The sequence below is a fragment of the Sorex fumeus genome, unplaced genomic scaffold, assembly GCF_029834395.1.
Source record: "Sorex fumeus unplaced genomic scaffold, SorFum_2.1 ptg000061l, whole genome shotgun sequence".
Taxonomy (NCBI): Eukaryota; Metazoa; Chordata; class Mammalia; order Eulipotyphla; family Soricidae; genus Sorex; species Sorex fumeus.
In genome coordinates, this window is record NW_026606118.1 from 52618216 (window position 1) to 52645926 (window position 27711).

Consider the following 27711-nt stretch of genomic DNA (forward strand, 5'->3'; position numbering starts at 1 on the left):
AGACTTGTTTTTGGCATATCGAATACGCCATAGGGAGCTTTCCAGGGTCTGCCGTGCGAGTGGGATACTCTTGGTAGCTTGTCGGGCTCTCTGAGAGGGACAGAGGAATCAAACCTGGGTCGGCCACGTGCAAGGCAAACGCCCTACCCCCGCTGTGCTATTGCTCCAGCACAGCCAGATTAGTGCCCTATAATTCCACTCAGTCTGCCACTACTTGCCCAGAGTATCATTGACTCTCAGAAGCTGAGGGCTCAGTTCTATAAGACTGCCCCCAACAAATGCACCACCATCCCCTGTGCCGGTGGCAAGCCCAACTACCATCTGTCCTTCTGACCTGTTGTTCGTCGATTGCCTCGAGCAGGCACCAGTAACGTCTCCTTTGTCCTACCCTGAGATTCTAAACAGTGCCACATTCAAGGGTCTTTCAGGATTAGAAGAATGAGACCCATCATTGTTACTGGTATTTTGCATATTGAGTACGCCCCGGGGAGTTTGCCATACTCTACCCTGTGGGCAGATTACATTCAGTAGCCTGCCAGGTTGTCCAAGGGAGCTGGGTTTTATATTCTCTGGGTCTTGGCCGTTGATGGGATAACATGGCACTGGGGGGCAGTTGGTGGGTGTGACCCCCCACCTACTGGAAGATGGGGGATCTGGGTGGAGAAGGCCCAGTTCCGATCTGAGCAGGCTTGGAGATCTCAGCCCGGGGATCCACATGCCTTCGTTCCTCTGCCAGTACCTTCATGCGTGTGGAGAGTGGTCTCATCATGGTGGTGGCTGATTCTGGAGGTCTTTGGCTGCCGAGGTTCTGGTCGGGGCCGGGAGGGAAACTCAACCCACCCCACTCCAACGGGCCCAGGCGAGGACAGTCAGGCATGGGGGCAGGAACTCTTTCTGACCTACTGTCTATAAATCAAAGGTTACAGCCATCCTCTTTGGGTTCAATTATTTTGCTATAGTAGCTCTTAGAGCTCAGAGAAGTGTTGTATTTACTACATTATTAGTTTATTATAAAAGAATTAAACTAGAATCAGATGAAGCCAGATGAAGAAATGCAAAAGCATGGCATGGGAGTGGTCTGAAGCTTTCATATTCACTCCAGAAGCTCCACTCTACCAGCCCCAACACTGTTCAAAACCTGAAAGTGGTTTTAATTGCCTTTTCTATGAGGTTTATAGGGGCTTCATTACAATCATATGCTTGATTAAATCAATGGCCTTTAAAGATCTCTATAAACTACATCCTCTTTGTATGGTGCAGAATGGGTCATTACACTGCTGGGAGCTTGCTACTGGGGGGGGGGGGCAGAGGAACGAGAAGCCTCTGCCCCTAATTCTATATTAGGCCCATTGATGTAAACCAGAGTCAAGCCTCACCTGGAATAACAGAGAACAAATAGGTGAAGTAACTTTCTTTTTATAAGACTTTATATGTTTTAGAAATTTATTTTACACCTTTTGGAAAATATGGTACCATAATATACTCCACATAATATCTCTCCACCACCATCCATTGGACCCCTGTACCTTTTTAAGTTCTTCTCTCACCCCTCTTTAGTAAACTCAACTATGTGTTCAGAGCCAGAGCTTTTTCCATTTGACTTTGTATCCTTTCTAAGTTGTTTTACTATCTATGAGTGGTATACATCCACTATTTGTCTTTCTTCTTCTGATTTATTTTACTGAATATGATGCCCGCCATTTTCATCCATGTTGTTTCAAGAGACAAGATTTCATCTTCTCTTACAGCTGAGTAGTATTTCATTGTACGTTTATATGCCACAACTTTTAAAATCTAGGTCTCTTGGGCACTTGAATTGTTCCTATATAATTTCAATGATAAATAGTGCAAACAATGAACATAGTTGTGTACGTATAATTTTTAATCCAATATTTCAAGAGTTCTACTCTATTCTATGAGCACTCGAGTTATTCCTATATAAATGCAATTGTGAGCAAAAAATGAACATAGCTATATACGTATATTTTTGAATCCAATATTTTGAGAGTTCTCCATATTTTTCCCACAGAGACTGAATTAAATTATACTCAAAAAAGGTGGGGGGAGGGGAGGGTATGATACCACCAGCAGGTCAATCTGTACCTGTGAGGCGAGTGCATCAGCAGCCTGATGGCACCTTCAGACTTCTAGACACCCCAAAAATGCTGCTGTGCCTTTGGCCAGACCCCAAAAATTTGGGGACAAAGTTTAACAAGAAAGTAAATGGCCAAAAGTTAAGAATGTGGGAGACACACCCACAAACCACCTCGGTCTCAGCTATATAATTGGAGGCAAGGCCTCTCATGATCCCAGAGGCTCAGAAACAAATCTTGAAACCCAGCGGCTTTTGGCAGAATGCATCTGGACCCCGCAGTAAGTTACTGTCGCTGGGCCACCCCAGGGCGAAAGGGTGTTGTCCCTCTGCCTGCTTCTCCTTGGTGTCTCGGTGGCCGCCATCCCCCAGTGGTCACTGGATGGTTAGATTAGGGCCCGTAGTGATGAGATACGTGGGGCCTCGAGGGATGGGGATGGAGCTGTCCCTTTACTCCCTGCCCCAACGAGACCATGAGTCACCGTCCACAAATGGTCTGTCTGGCTCCTGATCAAGCTGATTAAGGGTCTTGATCCCAGAGACTCAGAAACAAATCTCAGAACCCAGTGGCTTTTGCTAGAAATGTGCCCAGTCCCTGCAGTAGGTTACCAGCGCCGGGCCAACCCAGGTGGAAATAGGTTTCGTGCCTGAGCCTGTTCCCCCTCGTGGCTCGGTGGCCACCATCCTCCAGAAGCCACTGGGTAGTCAGGTTTGGGCCCTTAGTGACAAGACACGCAGGCCTCATGGGATGGGAGTAGAGCCAGCCCTTTCCTCCGCACCCCAACAAGACCCCGAGTTACTGCCCACCAACAACCTCTTTGGTTCCTGATCAAGATGCTTAATGGCCATGATCCAAGAGACTCAGGAACAAATCTTGGAACCCAGCAGGTTTGGGCAGAAATCTCTCCAGATTTAAGTGTTAAAATTTCGGAATTCCAAAAACACACAGCCACTACTGCGGACATGCAACATCATATGTTATTCATAACCAGCAATAGAAAACAACTTGTCTACTGTTGCCTTTTTGGCAGATCTGAGTGTTGGGGTAAAATCCCAAATAATAATGGTGGGTCTGGTATCGAAATATTGAATGTAATCGAAGTAGAGAGAGAGTAATGTGGAAATCACCTGCCACACAGGTAGGGAGAGGGGATGGGGATATACTGGGGTTTTTGGTGGTGGACAACGGGCACTGGTGAAGGGACAGGTGTTTCACTGTATGACCAAGACTTAAACCCGAAGCTTTGTAACTGCTCTCACAGTGATGCAATAAATAAAATTATAAAAAGGGGGGGGGGGAGTGAATGAAAGTCCCTATTTCTCTACAACTCAAAGTACTTGTTTTTTGTCATTCTGATTTTCATAGGTATGAGGTGTTAACTCATTGTTCTTTTGAGTTGCATTACTCTGATAATAAATCATAATGAGCATTTTCTCATGTATATATTTGCCATATATACATATATATTTCTTCTTTGGGGAAGTATATTTGGGTCTTCTCTCATTTTTTTGACAGTTATTTGTTTTCTGTTGTTGAGTTTTGTGAGTTTCTTGTCTAGTTCATAAGGAAAGGGGATATGGTATTCAAATAGTTTCCATTCAATAGGATGTTTTTGTTTCAATGACAGTTCATTTCACTGTGCAAAGCTTTTCAGTTATATTATTGTCTCTTTAAAAACTCTTTGCTTCGTCAGGACTAGAGTGATAGTACAGTGGGTATGATGCTTATCTCCCAAGAGTGCCAAAAATAATTCAAAGTGCAGAGCCAGAAGTGAAGCCTGAGCACTACCAGATGTGGCCATACGACAAAATAATCTTTTTCCTTTGGGGATTGAGAAATAGTACAAATATTAGGTTGCTTCCCTACCATGGGCCTGCGGTCCCACTCACTGCACAACACCATATTAGTTCTACATAAAACCATCGAATAAGCATCTGGTAAGAGCAGCTTAGAGAATCCTTTATTTGTCCTGCTTCTGGATTATTTTGCTCCGCATGATGGCCTCCAATTCCATCCAAGTTGCTGTGAATTGCAAGATCTTATTTTTCTTGTGATGGATTAGTATTCCATTGTGTACTTATGCCACAATTTCTTTATCTATTATCTATTATCAGACATTTATGTTGCTTCCATGTCCTGGTTATTATATGATATTGCTTCATTTTTATTTACTTAAAAATTTTATTGTCAAGGTTATGTTTATTCTTTGGACTAAACTTGTAACACTTTGTCAGGGGTAAGCCTTAACCCAGACAGAACTGTCAATGTCTGGAGACATTTCATCATTACATCTATAAAGTGTTCTACTGGCATCTAGCAGACAAGGTCAGGAATACTTCTAAATAGTATTCTAAATAAATTTTGTATTCTAAATAAGTTAACTCATTGTTCTTTTGAGTTGCATTACTCTGATAATAAATCATAATGAAGAATAAATAAATAAATATTCTAAATAAATTTAGAATACTTCTAAAATATCCCCTGATATACAGGACTGTTTCTCAAATCCACATGTATTATAAACCTCTCAAATTTGTCTAAATAAAAATGACTTTTGTTCTACTTTTTAATTTATTTTTCAATTGAAATAACATTGGTTTATAAGAATGTAATTGTTTAGATGAGTTAGGGTTGTAGTGTTAGGAAATATTGTTTCTAGTTTGAGTTTCATATCTTGACAAGCACAATCCCTGGTGTACAGTAAATTCTAAATGTATATTTATTAGGTTTATTGAATCTGAAATATTTAGTTCCCTGAACACAACTCATACAATTGTAAAGATGACAATACGGGGCTGAAATGATATTACAGTGGGGAGGGCATTCACCTTGAATGCGACTGACCTGGATTCGATCTCCAGTATCCCATATGGTCCCCTGAGTGGAGTAATTCCTGAGTTCAGAGTCAGGAGTTACCCCTGTGCATCGTCAGGTGTGATCCCCCCCAAAAAAGTGACAATATGATTTGTAAAAACTAATTAAAAGATACATTTTATGGAACAATCTTAGATCAAGAATTGAGCTGATTTAAACCAGAGTTTAATGGAATCTTCTGGGCATTTATTACTTTGCCAAATGTTCTGCATAGTATAAAAAATACCGTGAAATGCATCCCATCACCTTGAAGAGTTTCCAGTTTAACCAAAGTCATTGAATATCACTGTCTGTCACTGTCATTGTCCTCCCGTTGTTCATCGATTTTCTCGAGCGGCTCCAGTAACGTCTCCATTGTGAGACTTTGTTGTTACTGTGTTTGGCATATTGGATATGCCACGGGTAGCTTGCCAGGCTTTGCCATGCGGGCGAGATACTCTCAGGAGCTTGCCGGGCTCTCCAAGAGGGGCAGAGGAATTGAACTCGGGGGGGGGGGGCATGTTGGTTGCATGCAAGGCAAACGCCCTACCCACTGTGTTATCGGTCCAGCCCATGTCATTGAATATATACTTTAAAAAAACCTTTTGCACGCTGTCAACATGACCAACCTGAGTTCGATTCCTCTGCCCCTCTCGGAGAGCCTGGCAAGCTATTGAGAGTATCTCGCCCAGAGGGCAAAGCCTGGCAAGCTACCTGTGACGAATTTGATATGCCAAACACAGTAACAAGTCTCACAATGTTACTGGGCCCGCTTGAGCAAATCAATGAACAACGGGAAGACAGTGACAAAAAAAAAATAGTACATGGATGGATAAGAGCCAAAATAAGTATCAATACACTTAGAAACGAAAGAAAGCAAAGATCCTTCTATCTGGCATTACAGAGATGGCAAGACAATAATTGGCCTGTCAATTAACAGACTTATGGATAGAATTTGTATATGACCAGCAATGTGGGTAAAAGTAATTAAAGAAAGAAAAAAGTCACCATAAAAAAAAAAACTAGGATAAGACTGATCATAGGCAGTTCATGGAGGAAGATAGAAAAATTAATAATTACCTGAAGAAAACAAATAATAGATTTTAATTACTAAGAATCAGTCAGAGATGGTGAGAATAAAGTGAATATCCATAGGAATACTGGGCAAATCATGTAAATAGGATAAATTATATAATCCGTGGGCTTTGTGGGCTGGAGAAAGTACAGAAGTGTTTGCCTTGCAAGTAACCAAACCTGGTTTGAGCTCTAACACACCATATGGTCCCCCCTACCACCACCAGGAACGAATCCTTGAGCAGTCAGTAGTAAACCCTGAACTGCTGGGTGTGGCCCCCAAACCCAAATAAACAATGGGGCGGGGGTGGGAGGGAAGCTACCTCATGTTTGTAAAGAAAAAATAACCCTCATATTTGTGTTCAGTATTTAGCACAGTTACACTGACTACTTAATGTATTGTTATTTAACATCATCTTTTTTTTTTAATTTTTATTAGTGAAACACCATGAGGTACAGTTGTAGACTTAAAAATTTTTGTGCTCGTATTTCAATTATACAATAATCAAATACCCATCCCTCCACCATCTTTTCGTATATACATATCTTTATTCTGTAAACAGCTGCAATCTGACCTACATAGTACACCTACTATTATGTAAAAGTGACCATTAGCAAAGTCAAGCCAAATTTGGCTGCAGGTTTTCCCCCCTCTTGTGATTACAAAGATAGCAAGAGCCCTCATTTCAGTACAGAGGTGCTCTAGTTAAATAATTATTTTAATTACCTTAACAAATGTCCTAATATTATGTTTTTGTCAAGGGAATAAGAGAATGCAAGTATTCTGTTTGGTCAAGGAATTCGGCAAAAGACAGAAATAAACAAATGATGTTAAGACTCAGGAGGCATTGTATCCTCTTTCTTTTTTTGCTTTCTCTCTCCTCATATCGATATGTGTGTATATATGAATTCTATATATTTATATGTTGAACTAGTAATTAAAATGCAAAAAGAAATGAAAGAGCTTGCCTCAATAAAGAAGAAAAACCTTATACTTAAAGTCAGTTTTTATATCCCTGTGTATTTGTTAGGATAATCTGACCTTTCCTGACTAGAGACCTAGAAAAGAAAAGAGAAATTTAGAGTATAGATAGGTTTTATATCTGGATAAGAAGAGCAACAATTATTGTTATTGCTTTGTTGCTCAAAATGCACAAAATGGAGAGATCATTGTTTCTTCAAAAAATATATTAGTGTTATACATAAATAATGTAGGCAAATTAAATATAAGGCAATAACTCTTAAATCTCCATAAAAGAAATTTGATAAATTGCAGCTCACATACAAAACTTTTTTAGTTGGGAATAGATATGATCTCACCTACAGTGGTGTAGCTAAAGAGATTTGGTTTTTTTGTAAGAGATTTTAAGAATAATCTAAACAAGGGTTCTTATTAGTGACTCCATGGAGTCATTTAGGAAAGTTTCTTTTGGCTTCCTAAAAGATACGTTAGAGTATATATAGGCATCCAGTTATATTGCACTAAAAAAAAAAAGTCACATGAATTACCCCTCTTGAAAGGTATGCTAAGAAATAAGGTTTTGAATTATGCATGTACTAAAAATAAAAGTAGGAAAAAGGGAATTATTACATAGGCATTTCTTAATTTTGTCAACAATAGGTAGTTAGTGTTTATAGCAAGACCCCAAGGTATTAAATGTTTGTTAAAGTACTAAGACTTAGGTGTGAATCAGGTAATACATCTATAATATTTTACCTTGATATTTAGTTTCCCCATAAAGTAAATTTTTCAGATTTTCTTGGAGGTGATCATTTCACACTTTCAAGCTATATTTTTATCTAGTGGACTAATTGGAGAAAAATTCAAGTATACCTTTTATTCATTTATTAAAAAAAAATAGTGCGCATAATATTGCATTTTTTACAAGGCCAAAAGTGATCTATGTTTTTCTATTACAGAAAGATACTCATTTATCTTTGTATGGTATGGTAACTGAAAGCTAATTTAAAAAGGGAAAATGTCAGATATGGTGCAATATTTCTACTCTCCCTGTTGCTTTCTGGCGTCTGCTCTTAGCGAAAGATCAAGTGGTTATATCTTAAGAACATTTCTGTTTGGGGGCGAAGCATGCAAAAGCAGCTCCGTGTCTGATGGTATCTGGTCCTCCCTAAGTGTTCAAAAAATATTTGTTGAATAAACATTTTGCCTATTTACTCTTATCAAAGTGTACACCAAAGTTGGTTAAGAAAGAACGATCTGGAGCTGGATTGACAGTACAGCAGATAGGGTGTTTGTTTGCCTTGTACGCTACCGACCAGGGTTCAATATCCAGCATCCTATATGGTCCCCCAAGCACCACCAGGAGTAATTCCTGAGTGCAAAGCCAGGAGTAACCCCTGTGTGACCCAAAAAGAAGAAGAAAAATAAGAAGGAATAATCTCTATATACTTTAAAAAGCAGTTAGTATTTAACCACCGCCGTGTCTGTGGAACTATATACTCTGTAAAAGCTTGTTTATAAGAGGAAATTCTTGCTTAGATCTTTCATTCTGAAGGACTTGCCTCATCTGACTCTTTACTCGTATTTGATGCTTCTTTATATCTATAGAATTGGTTTCTAAGTCATTTGTACAATAAGCAAATTACTACCAGTGTAAGATCTACTTGAAGATATCTTTAAGTATTTAAAATCACCTTAAAATTTCCTTATCTGCCTGCAAGGCTGCTTATAGCGGAAGTTGTGGATAATCAGTCAACAGGTTAAGAACTAAAATGATGTTGAGGGACATTTAAAGCTGCATGAATAATAATCTCAACCTCTTGGCAAATAATAAACCATATGGGGAAAGACTATATTGGGAGGAGGGAATCACATAATTAACATTTAAAAATGATCAAATTAATAAAATTCACTTTGCCCAGAATACCAATAAATTTTTATTTTGATAAAGCCAGGGACCACTATCAGGTAGGTAATATAAAAGGAACTCGCTTGTAGATAATAAGAAATTTTTATTTTGATAAAGCCATGGACCACTATCAGGTAGATAATATAAAAGGAATTCGCTTGTACATAATAAGAAATTTTTATTTTGATAAAGCCATGGACCACTATCAGGTAGATAATATAAATGGAACTCGCTTGTACATAATAAGAAATTTTTATTTTGATAAAGCCATGGACTACTATCAGGTAGGTAATATAAAAGGAACTTGCTTGTACATAATAAGAAATAAAGACGATTATTCTTTTTCTTCTTTTTAAAAAATAGGTCATGGAACTAAAGGAGTATTTGAGCTGCTATCTGGATGGCGGAGAACTAGAGAGAATTTACCCTTCAAAGACAGGGTCGCTGATGCCTATTCTGATGTGATGGTCACCTATACCATGACCAGCTCCCTGTACTTCATTACCTTCGGCATGGGAGCCAGCCCATTTACAAACATCGAAGCTGTGAAGGTCTTCTGTCAGAACATGTGTGTCTCCATCCTACTGAACTACTTCTACATTTTCTCCTTCTTTGGCTCCTGTCTAGTCTTCGCTGGCCAACTCGAGCAGAACCGCTACCACAGTATATTTTGCTGTAAGATCCCTTCTGCTGAATATCTGGACCGCAAACCTGTGTGGTTCCAGACAGTGATGAGTGACGGGCATCAGCAGACATCCCATCACGAGACGAATCCTTACCAGCACCATTTTATCCAGCACTTCCTTCGTGAACACTACAATGAATGGATTACCAATATCTATGTAAAGCCATTCGTGGTCATCCTCTATCTCATTTACGCTTCCTTCTCCTTCATGGGGTGCTTGCAGATCAGCGACAGAGCCAATATCATCAATCTGCTAGCCAGTGATTCCCCAAGTGTTTCCTATGCCTCCGTTCAGCAGAAATACTTTAGCAACTATAGCCCCGTGATAGGATTCTACATCTATGAGCCCCTTGAGTATTGGAACAGCAGTGTCCAGGAGGACCTCCGAAGACTCTGCAGTGGATTCACAGCTGTATCCTGGGTGGAGCAATATTACCAGTTCCTGAAAGTGAGCAATATCAGTGCCAGTAATAAGAGTGACTTTATCAGCGTTTTACAGAGTTCCTTTTTGAAAAAGCCAGAATTTCAACATTTTCGAAATGATATCATCTTCTCCAAGGCAGGGGATGAGAGCAACATCATAGCCTCTCGTTTATACCTAGTAGCTAGGACTAACAAAGATAAGCAGAAGGAGGTCATTGAAGTGTTGGAAAAATTGAGACCCCTGTCCCTCTCAAAGAGCATTCGGTTCATCGTGTTCAACCCTTCCTTCGTGTTCATGGACCATTACGGTTTGTCTGTCACCGTGCCTGTGCTGATTGCAGGCTTTGGTGTTCTCCTGGTGTTAATCCTGACTTTTTTCCTTGTGATTCACCCTCTGGGAAACTTCTGGCTAATTCTTAGCGTCACCTCAGTTGAGCTGGGTGTTCTGGGTTTAATGACATTATGGAACGTCGACATGGACTGCATCTCGATTTTGTGCCTTATCTACACTTTGAATTTTGCCATTGACCACTGTGCACCACTGCTTTACACATTTGTATTAGCAACTGAGCACACCCGAACACAATGTATAAAAAGTTCCCTGCAAGAGCATGGGACAGCCATTTTGCAAAATGTTACTTCTTTTCTTATTGGGTTGGTCCCCCTCCTATTTGTGCCTTCGAACTTGACCTTCACACTGTTCAAATGCTTGCTGCTCACCGGGGGTTGCACACTTCTGCACTGTTTTGTTATTTTACCTGTGTTCCTAACTTTCTTTCCCCCTTCCAAAAAGCACCACAAGAAAAAGAAACGCGCCAAACGAAAGGAGAGAGAAGAAATTGAATGCATAGAAATTCAAGAGAATCCTGATCACGTCACCACAGTCTGAAGGGTGTAGACTAATGAATTCTTTTTCTTTTCCGGTATTGCACAATGATGCAGGGCAAGTAAAGCTCAGACCTCAGAGGCTTGGGCTGGCCAGGGGATAATAAGGCAAGCCAGATCAAGAGTGAATTGCCCATCACACACAAGGTATCCACTTCCTGTGGGGAAAGAAGGAATCAAAGAAGGGGGAAAAGTTATTTGTAACGGTGTTCTCCACTAAAGATAAGTTTTGGGATAAGACCTTAGAGCTGTTCTATGGGATGGGTGAAACAATAGAATGCTGGAAGGCAGAAAGGAGGAACTGCATGTAGAAAGAAAATGCTCGAGAGACATGGAGAAGATAGGAAAGAAGGCCTCCAAATAAGAAAAATAAAGACATAAGAAATGTCAAAACTGCTGTGGCACTTTTCATATTTGCTTTTGAACAGGTTGGTCAAGGGAAACCTATGCACTTGGGAAGTATATATTTAGTTCTGTCCAAACCAAAGGACTTCCCAATCCACTTGATGCATACATATATGTATATATCGGTATATACATATACCTAGATTTGTCTTTAGTGTACATTGACATTTGTGTGAAGGAAGTTTTTAATTGGTTTTTCTCTAGAAAGTCAAATCAGCCTTAGTCAAATATAGATATATTAAAACCCATTCAAAATTCATTTATTTCAGTAGCAGAAACATTAGTCAATTACCTAAAAAGCCGAATCGAGTTGTGAGCCCATTCAGTTCTGTATATTATGTTGTCTATCTATGAGATTCTTGTTTTGAATAGTTTACCAAAAATCACCATAGCTTTTGAATTAATAACCATATGTACAAGTTTATAAATCTCATTTGAAGCTAAATAGTTGATACGGCTTTTCATTGGCTTTTAATAGTTTTCTATCTTTTGGAAGGCTGATTTTACTGATTTCAGAGAGTTTACCTACCACAAATAAGCCCTTTGCACATATCATTCATACATGTGTACTGGGTTACACTAGTATGCAATGTTAGTTTGTTTGTGTGTGTGTGTATGTGTGTTGAGATATTCAACAGTCATGGTATTGTCATCTTAGGTGATAAAAGCATACTGCCATGGACCGTAGATATAGGAGAAAGGAGACAAAAATAGAAATTTTTAGAGTGAAATAGAATCAAATGAGCTATATCCAGACATCACGTGTCATCGTGTCATCAACTGATTCCTAGTGTAAGAAAACTATTTTATTCCTATAAAATCAAGTATGTTCCCTGCACTAATATCTGGAACATTAATCCAGGCCATAACCATTATAGTTAGTAATGGTCACTACTGCTAATGCAATATCATTTTGTAGTGTCTTGCTAATACCATTGCTTTTATATTACCTAGAAAGTGTTCACTGTTCTCCACAGGTGGTATATTAACTGCTGAAATAACCTTGAATGGAGTTTACTGAAATAATTGTTTTCATTGAGTTAAATGCTTCTCTCCAAAAGATAGACTTAATCTTGGGTGTACTTATTTGGATTAATGCTGTGTTGCTTACCATCACTGAAAACTATTAGAAAATTTCTTTCCTGTGCCAAGCAGTAAAAGAATTTAATTATCAGGTAGGGCTCAAAAAATGTCCAGTGTTCTGTAAAATCTACTAGCAATCTCCATTACCTGGAAGAGAGCTATGGTTTCCCAGCAAAATTGGTAGTATATTTTAATTGAATTAAAAATATTAACATCTAAAAGTAACTAAAATCATTTAAATCCAGAAAAGAGATGCATTTCAGTTTACGTGCTTGAAAGTGAGGTTTATTAGAAATAAAAAAGTATCATTTTTCAAATAGAGTTTACAAGAATAATAAGAAAAAATAATTATCTTTAAATGAAAAACATGCAATCAATTTGTATTTTATTGAGTGAAATTGGTGTTGTCCTACCTTGAGGTTCTTGAGCTTAGTAGAAATAGCCCCGTAATTATGTCCACAGTACCAATAGAGTGAGTGTGAAAAGCTATTGCTATAATCATAGAATTTTATATTGTTGTCCTAGCTTTTTGCCTCCTGAATTGTTCTTTTAGGTTGAACTGGTATTTGGTACTAGCAAACCTCCAGACCATGATCTCATATCTAAAGAGATTTAGGAGCTCATTTTTGTAGAGGAGGGGGAGATTTCTTTTATGTTTTACTGATTATGTGTGAATATTTTTATATTTCTCTTTTAAAGAAGAGAAGAAAAGAGATTAGAGATTTTATTGTCATTGCATTCTCCCATTATGTGCCATACTCCATTCATTTACCAATTTTGAAATGGCTTGTCTATATGGGGTTTTTTTCTAGATAAGAGAGTTATCATGGACAATTCTGCATGCAAAGATTGGCAGGCTGATTTATTAAGAAGAAACAAGCATGTCATCAATTGCCAAATACATATAAGGATAGTGTTTGAATGTCATGCTTCCATATACACCATTTCTATTTGGATGGAGAAAATATCCTTAGGTTATATCTTTCAGGAATAAAGTGATTAAGATAAATGTGATTTTTTTTATTGCTTAAGTGACTGGAGGGGTAAAATTTTGGAAGGGACATTATCTTTTCCAGGACATCATGTAACTCTTTAGTGATCTGTAGCAATAATTCATTGAACTGGAATTCTTTTCTTTGTTCTGGAATAGTTAAAAAGCCACCCCAAAATACCCTAACTCAATCCTGGGATGTAATTTAAATCCAAGAAGAATCTGAACACCATCTGACCTCCCAACCTCACTGTGAAACAGACATTTTCAAGAATTTTATATACTGAATGCCAGGATATATTCTACAGTATGAGATCATGATTTGCAGGTAATACCCAACCTCTGCCTTTTGTGGTAGTTTCTGTGGAATTCTTCATTGCTTTTCAAAGTTGCTCCCATCATTTGGTCCATTTGTGAAATGCTGATGGCGTTTGAATTGGCAACTCATCTGTTGCTAGAAGATGAAGAACCAACTTCTAAAGGTGAAGAAACTTGTGGAAAACAATCCAAATACACAAAATTTTGTATCTGTTTGGGTTGCAGTTTTCTTGGAAAGAGATATTTCAAAATTCTCCAAAAATATCATCTTTCATAAATTCAAAGTGGAATATGGACTTGTTTCTTCCCATTTGAATTTAAAAGTACATGAAAACTCCACTCTCTATGATAGTTAATAAAGCTTCAAAGAGTTACATAAATAGCAGGAAGAGATTTAGCTAAAAGTTATTTCTTCACTTCTCATGGTTAAAGGTAATCATATCCCAACTTAAATATTCATAACATTTTTAACTAAAAGTGTGTTTAAATGTCATCCCTTCATTTCTTTGAAGACTGTGCATAAATATTCTACAAAAGAATCACTCTCCACCAGAGGTGTTTTGTGTGAGTGTTCCTTTTGCATTGGACTCCTGTTTATTTCAACAGCATTTGGGTTTTAACTTGTGAGGTTGGAAGAAGTATGACAAGTGAAGCACCAGTGTTGCTATAATAGCCATTTTTTGAATATTGAATTCAGAAGGGTTGAGAGCTTTGCCCATTTTGTAATTACACATTGCACTTTCCCATTATATGCCAATCCTTCTGGGCTTGTGGTTAGAGTTATGGATTAACTATTACCATTCAGAATTACATGTATTTTTATAAGTTGACTATAAATATTATAATTACAGTCACATATTTTTATGACCAAATAGTTATGAATGCCCAGCATTATGCATGCACTGTTACTAATAATACATAGATTTTTAAAGATACTATTTTCATGGCTATTGCACCTTTTATTAAATTCTCAATCACCTACTCATAAATGCCTTGTAGGTTTTTGATCCCCTGAACCTAAACATACACAGAAAGTTCCATCCCAGGGAAAACTATTTTAAAATTATTTTCCCTAATGCCAATGGCAGCAACATCTAGAACATCCTCTGGAAAATTTTGGACGCAGATCTGCCTTCCAAATTAAGGACATAACAGATTACTTGTGAGTGGGTACTTGACTGTCCTGTGTTTGCGAGTCTTATGGGGATTCAGAACATTTGATGGCATGAGTTGAAACTTAGCTATTGTCTCCTGGACATAGGAGGGTTGAGACTCATTGTTTTAACCCCTATGAAAAGGATCTTTCTCTATTCAAACTATTTTTTTGATGTTTACAAATGGCTTTGACAGTGCTTTTAAAAATAAACCTGAAAACCTGCATTTATCCAAAAAAAGATTTGGAACACTTTTATTCCCTTTAAAATCAAAATCAGAGAACCTCCTTGCTCTTTCTATGTGGCAAAAAAAATTTGTGACAAATTTTGGCATTCATTCTAATCATATCGATAGCTAAATTTCTGTGCTTTGAAAACTCCCCATCTTAAGTATAAATATAAATTTTAGCTTCATCGTTATGGTGCAAGCATTCACATCACTCTAAGCAATGTTCTGCCAATATATTGTGTAGGGGGAAATTGAGTTAAATCTTGTATTCACTGATTTATTTTCAGGATCATAATTGAAAATGTAATGAACCAAAAAGAAAGTATTAAAATCATAAATTAAAGAAACAAAGCATGGGTGGTCCTATATGAAAAGATAGAAACAGTAAAGTGTTTTTGTTTTCTAATCTAAATCACCATGATTTGATCCACCATCAAATATTAGAAGGACAAGAGCTAATATAGTATTTGATGTTCTAAATGTTAGATTGGATAAGATTTGGAAAAGATTTTGAAGGATATTGAGAAATAGTTCACAGTTTGCAAATAAATGTGATAGAACAGTTAAAAAAAACTCCATCATCATATAGTTTAAGGACACTGCATGGTATTTGAGAACTATGGATTCTTAATTGCTAGTAAAATTCTCCATGTGCAAATATAGCCTACTTGAATATTGTCTTCTTCTTTGTCAAATTCGTGACCTAACCTTCACAGGGAACTCATTCCTGAATTTCCAAATATGAACCAGAGCCATAGATGATTTTGTTCATAGAAGAATAAGGTAGGAAGACTCCTTGACAAGAAACTCAAGTAAGTCAATTAAATGCCCAGATATGAATTATTCATTCCTAAGTAAGGCTATTGGCATTGTTCTGATTTTACGTGTCTTTGAGATGTGTTAAGTAGTGCTTTTTTGACATCCCTTCTCTGACTGAATGGAAAACTTTGTGTGGCTGATAGGAAGTGACTTGATTTTCTTATGAAACATAAAACCATTCAAAGAGAAAAATAGATAAGCTCAAAAATAATATGCCAGAATATTACTAATGACTAGACTGGGTAACATCACATCTCTCTGAACCTCCCATGATGTTATCAAAATTAAATACTTATAGCCTGAAGTTAAAACCTCTACAAAATGATATATATATAAATCATTTCCAATTTTGCACTTTCATAAATCATAGAAAGTCAGTTCCTACTATTTTTTTCTAAAGTTTTTCCTAAGAAAGTCCTCATAAAGCATGCTAATTATGAATTATTCAAAATCAGAAGGTAACTTCACAAACGGAAGTTTGAAGAAAACAAAACCTACCAGTTGTTTGTGATTTTCACTCTGTAACTTGTCTTTACAGATCAGAGATTGAGTTTTGGGAAATCAGTTGTTAACTGCATTGAGTTTTCCACACAATTAAAGGTGTGGCCAGATTGAACAGTATGGTTCCTTCCCATCTATTATCATAGTTATTTGAATAACAATATTGCCCCTGAGGCTCTGTCAAACCAGTGAAGGAAGAGGACTTTTTGGAGAGTACATTGAAGAATTTTCTGAAGGCTACAATGAAAGACTGCTCTGAATGAAAATGCAAGAGGAATTAATGACATACTGCTATTTTACAACACTGTATAAATTTATTAGCTTGGATTTTGGCAGAGGCAGCCTGAAGAATATTGAGGGTAGTATCTAAGTTATCTAATGATAGATCATAAACAGAACTTATCCACTGTCATTCTATTTGGTAAATTCACTAATTATCACATTAAGAAAGTTGACAAAAGAGCCAACTATCATTTCCATGCAATTTTGGGTACAGTAAAATAATAGTCTATTTGAAACAAAATCAAGAAACACAACTATCTTTTCTTCTCAGACATGAAAGTGCTAGGTACTGATGATTGACCTTAAAATAACTAATGCAAATATTCCAAAGTTTAATAGAGTCTAAGCAAAAATTTTATTGTACTTTCCTGTTAGTTGTGCATATTTTTCAACAATAGACATTTTGGCTCTTAAATAAGAAATCTGTCACAGCTCCTTAAAGGCAGAGGTCTTTTAAGCTACCTCATAAAGTATTAAAATTCAAAATGTCATGCAACCTTTGATCAAATGACAAAATATCAAAAAGCCACAAAGCAATATTATTTATCACCTCCCCTTGATGCCCTTTCACTTTGTGAATTTAGACTGTGATACATATTAAAGAAACACTCTCTTCATTCGGTCCAAGAGTGAATTCATTCAGCACAAGAGTGCTTTCTGCTTAGTAGAGCATTCATAAAAAAATCTCTCAGGGTAGTTGTTGGATTGTCTTTTCATAGGCATCCTAGAGCATAAAACTTCGCTCAAGAGAAAATAACTGAAATTGAGCATGAAACTTCGTTCAATAGAAAATAACTGAAATTGGCTTTGAGGTAGTGCTTTCCCTAGTGTGTGCACAAAGAATCTGTAAATAACTAAGTAAAAACTCCAAGCGCACTTTTTATATTTGGAAGGAAAAGTTCTTCATTTATTTTTTGATAGATTACACTAGGCAAACAGAAGAGACTAGTTACAACTTATGAGTTAAAGTTACTAGTATTAAATACTTCAGTTTTCTTTTAAAGGAAAGTTTTTTTAATCAGGTTTTGAAGCAAGACCATTCGGAAACATTAGAATCAATGTGAAGAAAGTCACTAGAAAAAAGTATTCTTCAGCTCACACATAAGTATATTGTAGGCACGCAAGTAAAAGTTGAGTACTGGGGCTGGAGCGATAGCACAGCGGGTAAGGCATTTGCCTTGCATGCAGCCAACATGGCCAACACAGGTTCGATTCCCAGCATCCCATATGGTCCCCTGAGCACGGCCAGGAGTGATTCCTGAGTGTATGAGCCAGGAGTAACCCCTGAGCATCGCCAGGTGTGACCCAAAAAGCAAAAAAAAAAAAAAAAGTTGAGTACTTAGCTTTAAAAAAAATTATTTTAGCTTTAATGCTTTATAATTTTATACTACTGTCTGTGGTAAGTTTCTATGCATGTGGGATTCCAATATTCCAACACAAAGCCCTCCTTTATATCCCTCTACCATTAAAATTTTCTTTTCTTCCCCAGAACAAAATCCCACTGCTCCTTATCCTAGCTAAGCAAAAGGATACTTCAAAAAAATGATAAAATGTTCAGCTATGAGAGTCCATTATTTTATCAATACATTTTTCATAGGAAACTGTAATTTGCAGATGGCCAGACCTATGAGGACATTCTTTATTATTATTAACATTAGTTATCTTTATTATTATCTTTATATTTATCTTCATTATTGTTAACATTATCAAAATTTAATTTGGCAGTGCATTAATTTTTTTTTAATTTTTGGGAGGTCTTGCTGATTGTATTAGGGCCTCGAACTAGTCCTAGTAATAATCAAGAGGTCATGTGGGTTTGAACTTGGGGCCTTGTACTTGCACAAAAGGCATGTGACCCAATGTTTGAAGCAACTTTTCATACTCTGAGTTAATATTTTTATATTTTATTGAAGGCATCAAAAACTATAATACTATTAATGATAGGATTTCATACAATGTTTGGGCATCAGCCCTTTCAGTGTTTGCTTCCTTCCGGCATTGTTCCTTGCTCTCCTAACTCTATATCTCTGTGCCGTTCCCTCCCAGTACCCAACTTCCTACTAAAGACCAGTTCTCAGCGTCTGTGATCTCTGGGCATTTGTTATTCCCTTACTATGTTTCTTTAAGTCCAAAACTATGAACGAACATTTGTTTTTAATGTTCTATGGCATTTGGCTTCTTAGTATAGTTCATTCATGAAAGCAGCATTGTTTATTGCTCCTAAAACAGTAGAAATAAATCATGAAGCCCTGAAAAGCTCTCTGTTCTATAACTCTCTACCTTAGACTCTAAAACTAAAAATACCATTTGAGGAATCCTTAAAAAAGAAATTTAAACAAAACGCCAAATCGAAAACTATCACTTAGGTAATAGTTCTATCTCAAAATAGCTTCGGTGTAACAAACTGCTGAGTTCCTATTTTAGGTCTTGTTAGAAAATAAATGGGCTAGAGTGATAGCACAGCGGTAGGGCAGTTGCCTTGCACTCAGCCAACATGGTCGACCCAAGTTCGATTCCTCTGCCCCTCTCGGAGAGCCCAGCAAGCTACCAAGAGTATCTCGCCCGCCCGGCAGAGCCTGGCAAGCTCCCCGTGACGTATTCGATATGCCAAACACAGTAACAAGAAGTCTCAGATGGAGACGTTACTGGTCCCGCTCAAGCAAATCGATGAACAATGGGAGGACAGTGACAGTGACAGAAAATAAATACCCTGATATGAGTACTTTACAAGTCTCTTAATTGACTGAATTTATTCACAAGTGAAAAAATTTTATAAAGCAAGTTTTCTAGCCATAATAAAAATAATATAATAATAAATATCATAGGTATGTATAAAGGTATGTATAAATATATTTAATAATCTCAATTTATATTGTGTTATAAATATCTATTTGTGTTATTACTATTTTCATACTTTGGCTATAAAGATATAATTTTAATTAATTTCTCATAATTACTCTGAAAATTAGCACTTTGTGACAGATATACTGTTATAACATTTTAGCCCTTTTCATATCAATATTTACACTCTTACAATGTTACCTCAATTTTTAATAAAAACTATTGTCTAAAAGCTGAAAGGTAAAACTTATTTTAGATAATGATAAATGTTTAACTAGTTGCAAAAATGCAATTTCCGCTATATTTACTACAATTCCTAAGTAGTTCAAGCATTTCTGTAAAAGCTATGAATAGTATTTATGATTATACTGACTTTTTGTTTTAACAATAACAAAACTCTAGTTTATCAGAATGGCATACAACTATCATACTAAAATAGACAATAAATAGATATTTGTTCTTTAGTCCCGAGGGTCAATTGATTTCCCCAATTATTTCATGATTATTATCTCAAATGTTGCAAGCTAAGAAGTTCTTAGATTCACCACAATTTTTTCAGTTTCTCTTGCTAACACCCGACTTCCTCTTCTTACTTTAATAGGATCTTTGTCTATCTGGTAAGAAAATATTTTTCACGATGGTAAAAAATAAATCTCCTAAATAATCATTTTGTGAAATAACAATGTAAATTGATATAATTTATACTTATTCATCATTTAATGAATAACAGTTCCCAAAATTATGATTAGCCTTAAAGTTTTTTCAGTAATTCACATTAAAATTAATGCCATATTTTATATATACATATATCAAATGGGCTGGAGCGATAGCACAGCGGGTAGGGCGTTTGCCTTGCACGCAGCCAACATGGCCGACCCGAGTTCGATTCCTCCGCCCCTCTCGGAGAGCCCGGCAAGCTACCGAGAGTATTCGATATGCCAGACACAGTAACAACAAAGTCTCCAATGGAGACGTTACTGGGCCTGCTCGAGCAAATCGATGATCAACGGGAGGGCCTTTACTTTACTTTATTTATCAAATATTCTTGCATAAGGCATTCTGAAGCAAATACTAAAATTCTTCATGTTTCTTAAAAATCACAAATATCTCTACAATCTTACATTACTGAAATATTGAGATGACCATTAATCATATCACCTTCAAATATAAGATAATTTATCATCAATTCAAAAAGAATCTGCTCCAAATTCATTACTGTTTTACACTGTTCAATGCAGGAGAAAATAACTACAAAAATACTTGCTTAGGGACTGGAGAGATAGCACAGGGCTGAATTTAAGCAGTGTTCATGGGGCAAATCCAATACCAAATGTTTACCAGACTAAAAGGGGGTGGACCCTGGGCACAGATGTACTTGAATCAAGATTTTCTCACCAGGTGAAAACTGAACTGGTGGTTCTTGTGCAGGATCCTTCCTCACATAGCAAATCGTTTAGGCTACACATGTACTACGTACTACTACACTGTCTGGACAATGTTATTCAAGAACTATCAGCACCATTTCTATGTCTTTATTTATTCATTAATTTATTTTGCTTTTTGGGTCACACCCGGCAATGCACAGGGGTTACTCTTGGCTCTGCAGTCGGGACTTAGTCCTGGTGTTGCTCAGGGGACCATATGAGTTGCTGGGAATTGAACCCGGGTTGGCCGTGCACAAGGAAAACTCCCTACCCGCTGTACTATCTCTCCAGCCTCTATGTCTTTAAACCAAAAATGTTAAATCTCTAAACATCCAAGCCCATCACTGTCTGATGAGTAATGTGATGACATTATTATAAAGAATACATAAGTGACCGGGACTTGAATATACCCAATGTCAAAATTATGTTGAGACTATTTAATAATCGACAATCTACTTTAGAAGTTTTTCTCACTTCTCTGAACAGACTAATAGAGTGTCCTAATAATATTTGATCTTAGATAGTTTTTCACGGTTTGTTATGCAAAGATATCCAAACTTTGTATGAAAATTGTTCAATTTACTCAAAGGCTTTGCTGTTTGTGTGTTCATTACTTTAGTTTGCTTTTTTGTCTAAATATGTTCAATTTTTAGTATAAAATAATTTTTCTTAGAGAAATTAAAATATATTTACTTTAGGTAAGAATGAGCATTGCTAGAAAGGGATAAAATAAGAAATAGTACAATTTATCTGATGATTGTACCAGCAAATACTAAAATCTGAAACAAATATTAAATATTCAGTGCTACTTACATGTGTATCAAGCTGAAAATCCATACTGATTTTAACAATAGCAACTCACCTTTGAGCTTAGCAGGTACTACTTAACTGTTCAAGGATGAAATAAGTGAAAGCTTCTGCTTAGATGATTTCTGCTAGGTAGATTATTTCAACTTGTCTGTCTTTGGCATAATGAAGTGAATTAATTAACTATCTCAGTCTGTGAAGGGCATAGGTAAATATTTTTGTTAGTTTTATTTTCCAGAATTGTTCTTTTTAACCAATTACAGAGGAAGAAAGTCCCTCACAAAGTAAGAATTTCAGGTTTATTGAACCTGTCTTTTATAATAAGATTAAGTGCAAGAGCCTTGAATAATCTTATAATGAAATGAAAAGAAATGTAATTTGGCATAAAGAAAAGTATCAAAGGACAGAGGCAATAAAGAAAATGGGTTAGAAAAAAAGAAAAAAATCATAAAACTTTAAAGAAGAAAATAGCTGAACTAATTATTTTATTTAGTATCTTTGTATGATAGTCTAGTAGTTTATGCTGGAATAAACATGTTATAGGAGTGAAAAAAAATTTACATGGCTATAAGTCTAACAGTTTGTTGCCTAGTAGGATCAGAATTACTATAGAGAAGAGAGTCAGAGAACCAGGGAGACAGCTTCAAAATCTAGAGCAGATGTCTGGTGGGCAGAGATCCCAGGTTTGATGTCTGGCACTGTATGGCCTTTGGAACACTGTTAGGGTAACCATCCCGGTCCAAATTGCCAAGTGGGGTATCTATGAGAGTGGTCCCCAGTTCCCTTGAGCACAGCTAAGACTGCTTCCTCACTGAACAAAAGAAAAAGTGATTTGCTCTGGGTCTCTACATACCTCTAAATTGCTTGGGATTGCATTAAGTAAACTAGCAAATAATTAGAGCACTTATAATGGTCCTATACAAAAAGCAGAGAAAGATATCTATATTCATAGCCCTTTCCTTTGATGGGAATATGAGCTGTTGAAGAAGTCTCTGGTTGGGATGCTTAAACAAGGCAAAGAAATTACCTGAATTGATTCACACTGAATCTTGAATGCTATATAAAAAAGATGGGGTGGGGTTGTGGAGGCTAGAATGAATACTCAACAGTATAATAGTAGTGAAATCCATGCAGACCAACGGGTTGTCTAAGATGAAGGTCAGTACAAAGGTGACCACTGAAACACAAAGGAAAATTGTTACAGGTAAAACATCACAAAGTTCAATATCATCAAGATAAAGGGAGTTGCTTGGAGTCGGAGTGTTATCATAAATAAAAAGATTGTTCTGAACTCTATTCTGAGGCGTGAATAGTGAAAGGTTTGTACAGCCTAAACATCACAGCGTTCTTTTTTGTGTTTTATCAAGGATCTCAAAACTTACAACATCACATAAATTTCTGGTATCTATTGTTTAAGTTATGCTTATTGTTTAAGTTATGCTTTGCAAGAGTCAGTTTGGGGCATAAGTTTGACTCACCAGATAGTAGAACCCCATCTGTATTTTGTCATGGATGTGTGACACCCTAATGACACCAGTGTTTCTCAACCAGTGTTTCTCAAAGTGTAAGCTCGTAAAATGGGTTTGTTGAAATTGACACCCGGAACAGGAAAATAACTGCAAGAGGCTTGGATTCAATCTCCAAACTATATGGTTCCCAGAGCACTTCTGGCAATCGCTCCAGAACAAACAAGCAAAAAATTCATCTCACCAAGTCAAGATGAACATAAATCCACTTACCAAACAGTCATAGGATACCACAGCCAGCACACACACAAACACACAAACACACACACACACACACACACACACACACACACACACACTTCCAGAGACATTTGTGGCACTTTACTCTGGATGTAGAAATTACAAAATGTAGAAATCACACATCCCAGCTGTGGATGTGTTGATTTCTACATTTTGGTCTTGACCGTTCACCTCTCTCTCTGTCTCTCTCTTTCTCTCTCACACACTCATCATATTCTATTTGCTCGAGCTCGATTTGCTCGAGCGGGCCCAGTAACGTCTCCATTGGAGACTTGTTGTTACTGTGTCTGGCATATCCAATACTCTCGGTAGCTTGCCGGGCTCTCCGAGAGGGGCGGAGGAATCGAACTCGGGTCGGCCATGTTGGCCGCTTGTAAGGCGAACGCCCTACCCACTGTGCTATCGCTCCAGCCTGAGTGCACTCAGGCACACTATTTTGTTAGCTCCCAGTAATTTTATGTGAAGGGAAAAATCAAACAACGGTGGCTTAGACTAACAAATTAACAAATTCAATAGAGTAGTACCAACAGGGTCCTAGTGTTGAGTGAGAACAGTGAAAGGCAGAAGGCAATGACAACTATAACTAAAACACAACACATAGCATGTAAAAGTCATAAGAGAATGTAGAAAGTCTATTCTAATCAAATCTGGTCAAAATGCATTACATTTAAGGTAAGCTAAGGTAAGATTTTGGACCTGAACATCCCACAAAATGTTAACAGCCTAAGCAGAGTCATAAAGAAATAAAAACACATGAAGTACTGTTAGTTACTGAATTCAGTTTTGTTTGAGTCTATTTTCTGGTATGGAAATTGAATGTGTACCAGCAGAAAGTTTGGTATAGGGCCATGAACGTCATAGTGAAGAACTCATAATGTGTTTGATAGACTTTCAAAGTACTTCATGGTTTAATAAATGTTTTTATTTAGGCACCATGATTTACAAAGCTATGGACCACAGAATTTTAGGTTTCCATTGTTCCAATTCCAATCCCACCACCAGAGTCAGCATCTTTCCACCTGTGTTCCTCCTCCACACCCCACCCCAATAAGCTCAGTTCCTTAACAGGCATATTAGAAAGTTTAACTACTGTAGTTCAGGTCCCCAGCTAGCAGTCATGTAAAAGATATTCATTTAGAAGAACATGTGTATACTATTGTTCATTGAATTGCTTTTTAATTGTTTGTCAAGATTTAGGAATATTTGTCTCCTATGATATAGGTCTAGTAAGAGATGAGAGACCTGAACCAAAGACTGTTAGAGGCTGTCACAGTCACCAACAATAAAAGCAATATAACATAAAAGTAAATTGTCTGACACTGGTAGTGAAAAGGAAGAAGTGAAGTTATTAATATCGTAGCATAAAAGCCTACATCTATTGTGGGGCTTGTATATCCAAGAACTTTGACTCTCCAAAGCAGCAGGATATGACACCTTACAGTGAAATATCTTGTTGGCTTTGATAAAGAATTGCAGCAGTCATTTATTCTGGGGAACCTATTCATGCAAATATTCTAATTTATATCATACAAAGTGAACTATTGCTACCATAAAATGTCAGGAAACGTGTGTACAGATGATATTTTTAGGTTCCCTGCACATTTAGCATGAAAAATGATTTGATGCAACTGGTTCACCTTTGACATCATTTAAGTATACTTAATGTCAAAGAGGTAAAAACATTTCAGGAAAATTTATGTCTGATCTTTTGCACTTTGCTTCATGACATAGGAATACTGAAGTATATGATATGTGCTGTCATACCAAAAGAATCCATAGTTACAGATTAAGCTACAAATTTAAATATGAATATATTTGACAAATAATTCTTAACATTTATTTGCATTTTAGGGTATTTAACATCTTAGGTAATTTATGTTTAAAAATAGATAAATGTTCTTCCCATGGAGACCTGGTTTTTGGTCATCTTGCCTGAAATTTTTCTAATCAGGTCCATCCATGGTTTAATTTTACCAGAAAGAGAATTTATTGTCGTTTTGAACCATCAGCACTGATTAATGTTGGATATGTATGTAAAATGTAATTATCATAGCATATTCTTACTTACAGAAGTTATGTTATTAGTCAATTTAATGCAGCGTTTTTTCTGTGGACTCAGCATCCTGTCGAACATTATATACATATAATAAAAATGTTATCATCAAAATGACCAGAAATTAAAATTTACATGAACTCCTGTACTCTTCTATATTCTGATAAAACAGATAAAATATGTAAGGGAAGGAAGAATAGGTGACAGCTTGAGAAAATGTAAAAGCTGGTGTAATTTTAGCCACAATGCCACAACATGGAATGGCAAAGCAGCCTGCTCTTCCAACTAACCAGTTCAGCTAATACATTTATTTTATGGCTTTTATAAGATACCTTGCTGCAAAACCCCATAACTATTTATTTTTGCCTTTCATTCCCCAAACATTTTACATATCTTCTCTATGCTACACTCTGGAAAATGACTGTATTGTGTGCCTAAAACCCAACTATGAATAACTTTCTAAATCACAGTGTTTTGATTAAAATATAATAAATAAATAAAATTAAAATAGACCTAGCATAAGAGCCAGGAATAGCACGTCTGGGTATATTTTCAAAGGTGATGAAATCATTACCTTGGGCTGAAGAGAGAACTTAAAGTACTGAGCTCATTCTTTGCATACAGGAGGTTAGAATTTTATCCTTGATGTCCTATGGTTCCCCCAAGCACCATAAAAAAAGCAATCCACAAGCAAAGCCAGGTATTGGCCCAAAAACAAAAACAAAAATACACTTACAGCATGACTGCAAAAAGAGAAATTCAATACAGCTGCTACTTCTTAAGGAATGTAAACCAGCATGCCAGAGGCAAAACATTTTCTATAGCTATAACAAAAGTAAATTGTACTAACATAGAACAATTGTTCTCCAACTTAACTGCATATCACAAACACTTGGAAGGTTTCTTCAAACACAGATTGCTGGGCCACACTTTTTTTTTTTTTTTTTTTTTTTTTTTTGCTTTTTGGGTCATACCTGGCAATGCACAGAGGTTACTCCTGGCTCTGCACTCAGGAATTACTCCTGGCGGTGCTCAGGGGACCATATAGGATGCTGGGAATCGAACCCGGGTCGGGCCGCATGCAAGGCAAACGCCCCACCCGCTGTGCTATCACTCCAGCTCCTGGGCCACACTTTTTACATTTTCTGACTCTGTAGGTCTGGAATGAGGCATGAAATTTTGCCTTCTACAAAATTCCCAGGTGATGCCAATGCTATTTGCCAGGGAATTACACTTTGAAAATGACCGAAGTAGAATTATGCAAATGGCAGTAAACAGTGTGAGGCAGCTGGTGAAGGTGCTGATGATGAAAGACCACTTTTTATCACTGCTAGGGCATTCCAAGGAGAGGAAAAGAGACTCGCTTAACTAAGTTCATGGTTGCCAAGGTTACTATTGGTGATAAGTTTATGTGTTCATGAGATGAGGAAATCTAACAAATCTAACACAGGAATGTACCTATGGAATATGTATTTGTGATAAGTTTCTGTGAAAGGTCATCTACTGAAGAAAATTTAAGAGAGACTGAGTCAAAGTATAGAGTATGATAGGTTCTCATTTTGAGAGAAGTCCTCATGTGGAGTGTTTTGACTAGAACACATAGGTTGTCAGGTAAAATATGAGCTAAGTTAAAATTTCAGATAAACAATGAAATTTTTAGTATATGAATGTCCCATTCAGGGGATTGAATGATAGTACTGCAGGCAAGGTGCTTTGCTTGAACACAGTGTTCCTACGTTAAATTCCCAGCATCCCATATGTTTGAGCACTACTAGGAATAATTACTGAGTGCAGAGCAAGAAGTAACCTTTGAGCATTGCCAGTTGTGGCCTAAAAATAAACTAAAAAGAATGTTCCATTCAACATTTGGGACCTACTTATACTTTTGTAAATGATTGTTTTATTATGGCACCATGATTTACAAAGTTATTATTAGCTGAGTTTCAGACATGCAATATTCCAACACCAGTCCTACCACCATCATTGGCTTCATTCCATCAATGTCCCCAGGTTCTCTCCTAATCCCCGGCTAATCTCTTTCACAGGTGCATTTTTCAGCTCAATTATAGTTTGGATCTCTTGTTGCCAGCAAAATTGGCTTTTGATTTGGAAATGCACATAAACCACACCTCTGTGATTCTGATGCAACCAAGGC

At 36.9% G+C, this 27711-nt stretch overlaps 1 protein-coding gene across 3 annotated transcripts in view; it reads left to right on the forward strand.

Moving 5' to 3' along the window:
* The window catches only part of PTCHD4 (patched domain containing 4), a 221310-nt gene extending 209321 nt beyond the window's left edge, over positions 1-11989 (forward strand). For all 3 annotated transcript variants that reach the window (XM_056126069.1, XM_056126068.1, XM_056126070.1), the window contains one exon: positions 9254-11989. In XM_056126069.1, coding sequence (XP_055982044.1) covers positions 9254-10887 — 1634 coding nt within the window. In that variant the 3' untranslated portion in view covers positions 10888-11989. The remainder of the gene's footprint in view (positions 1-9253) is intronic.
* Positions 11990-27711: the final 15722 nt, after the last annotated feature.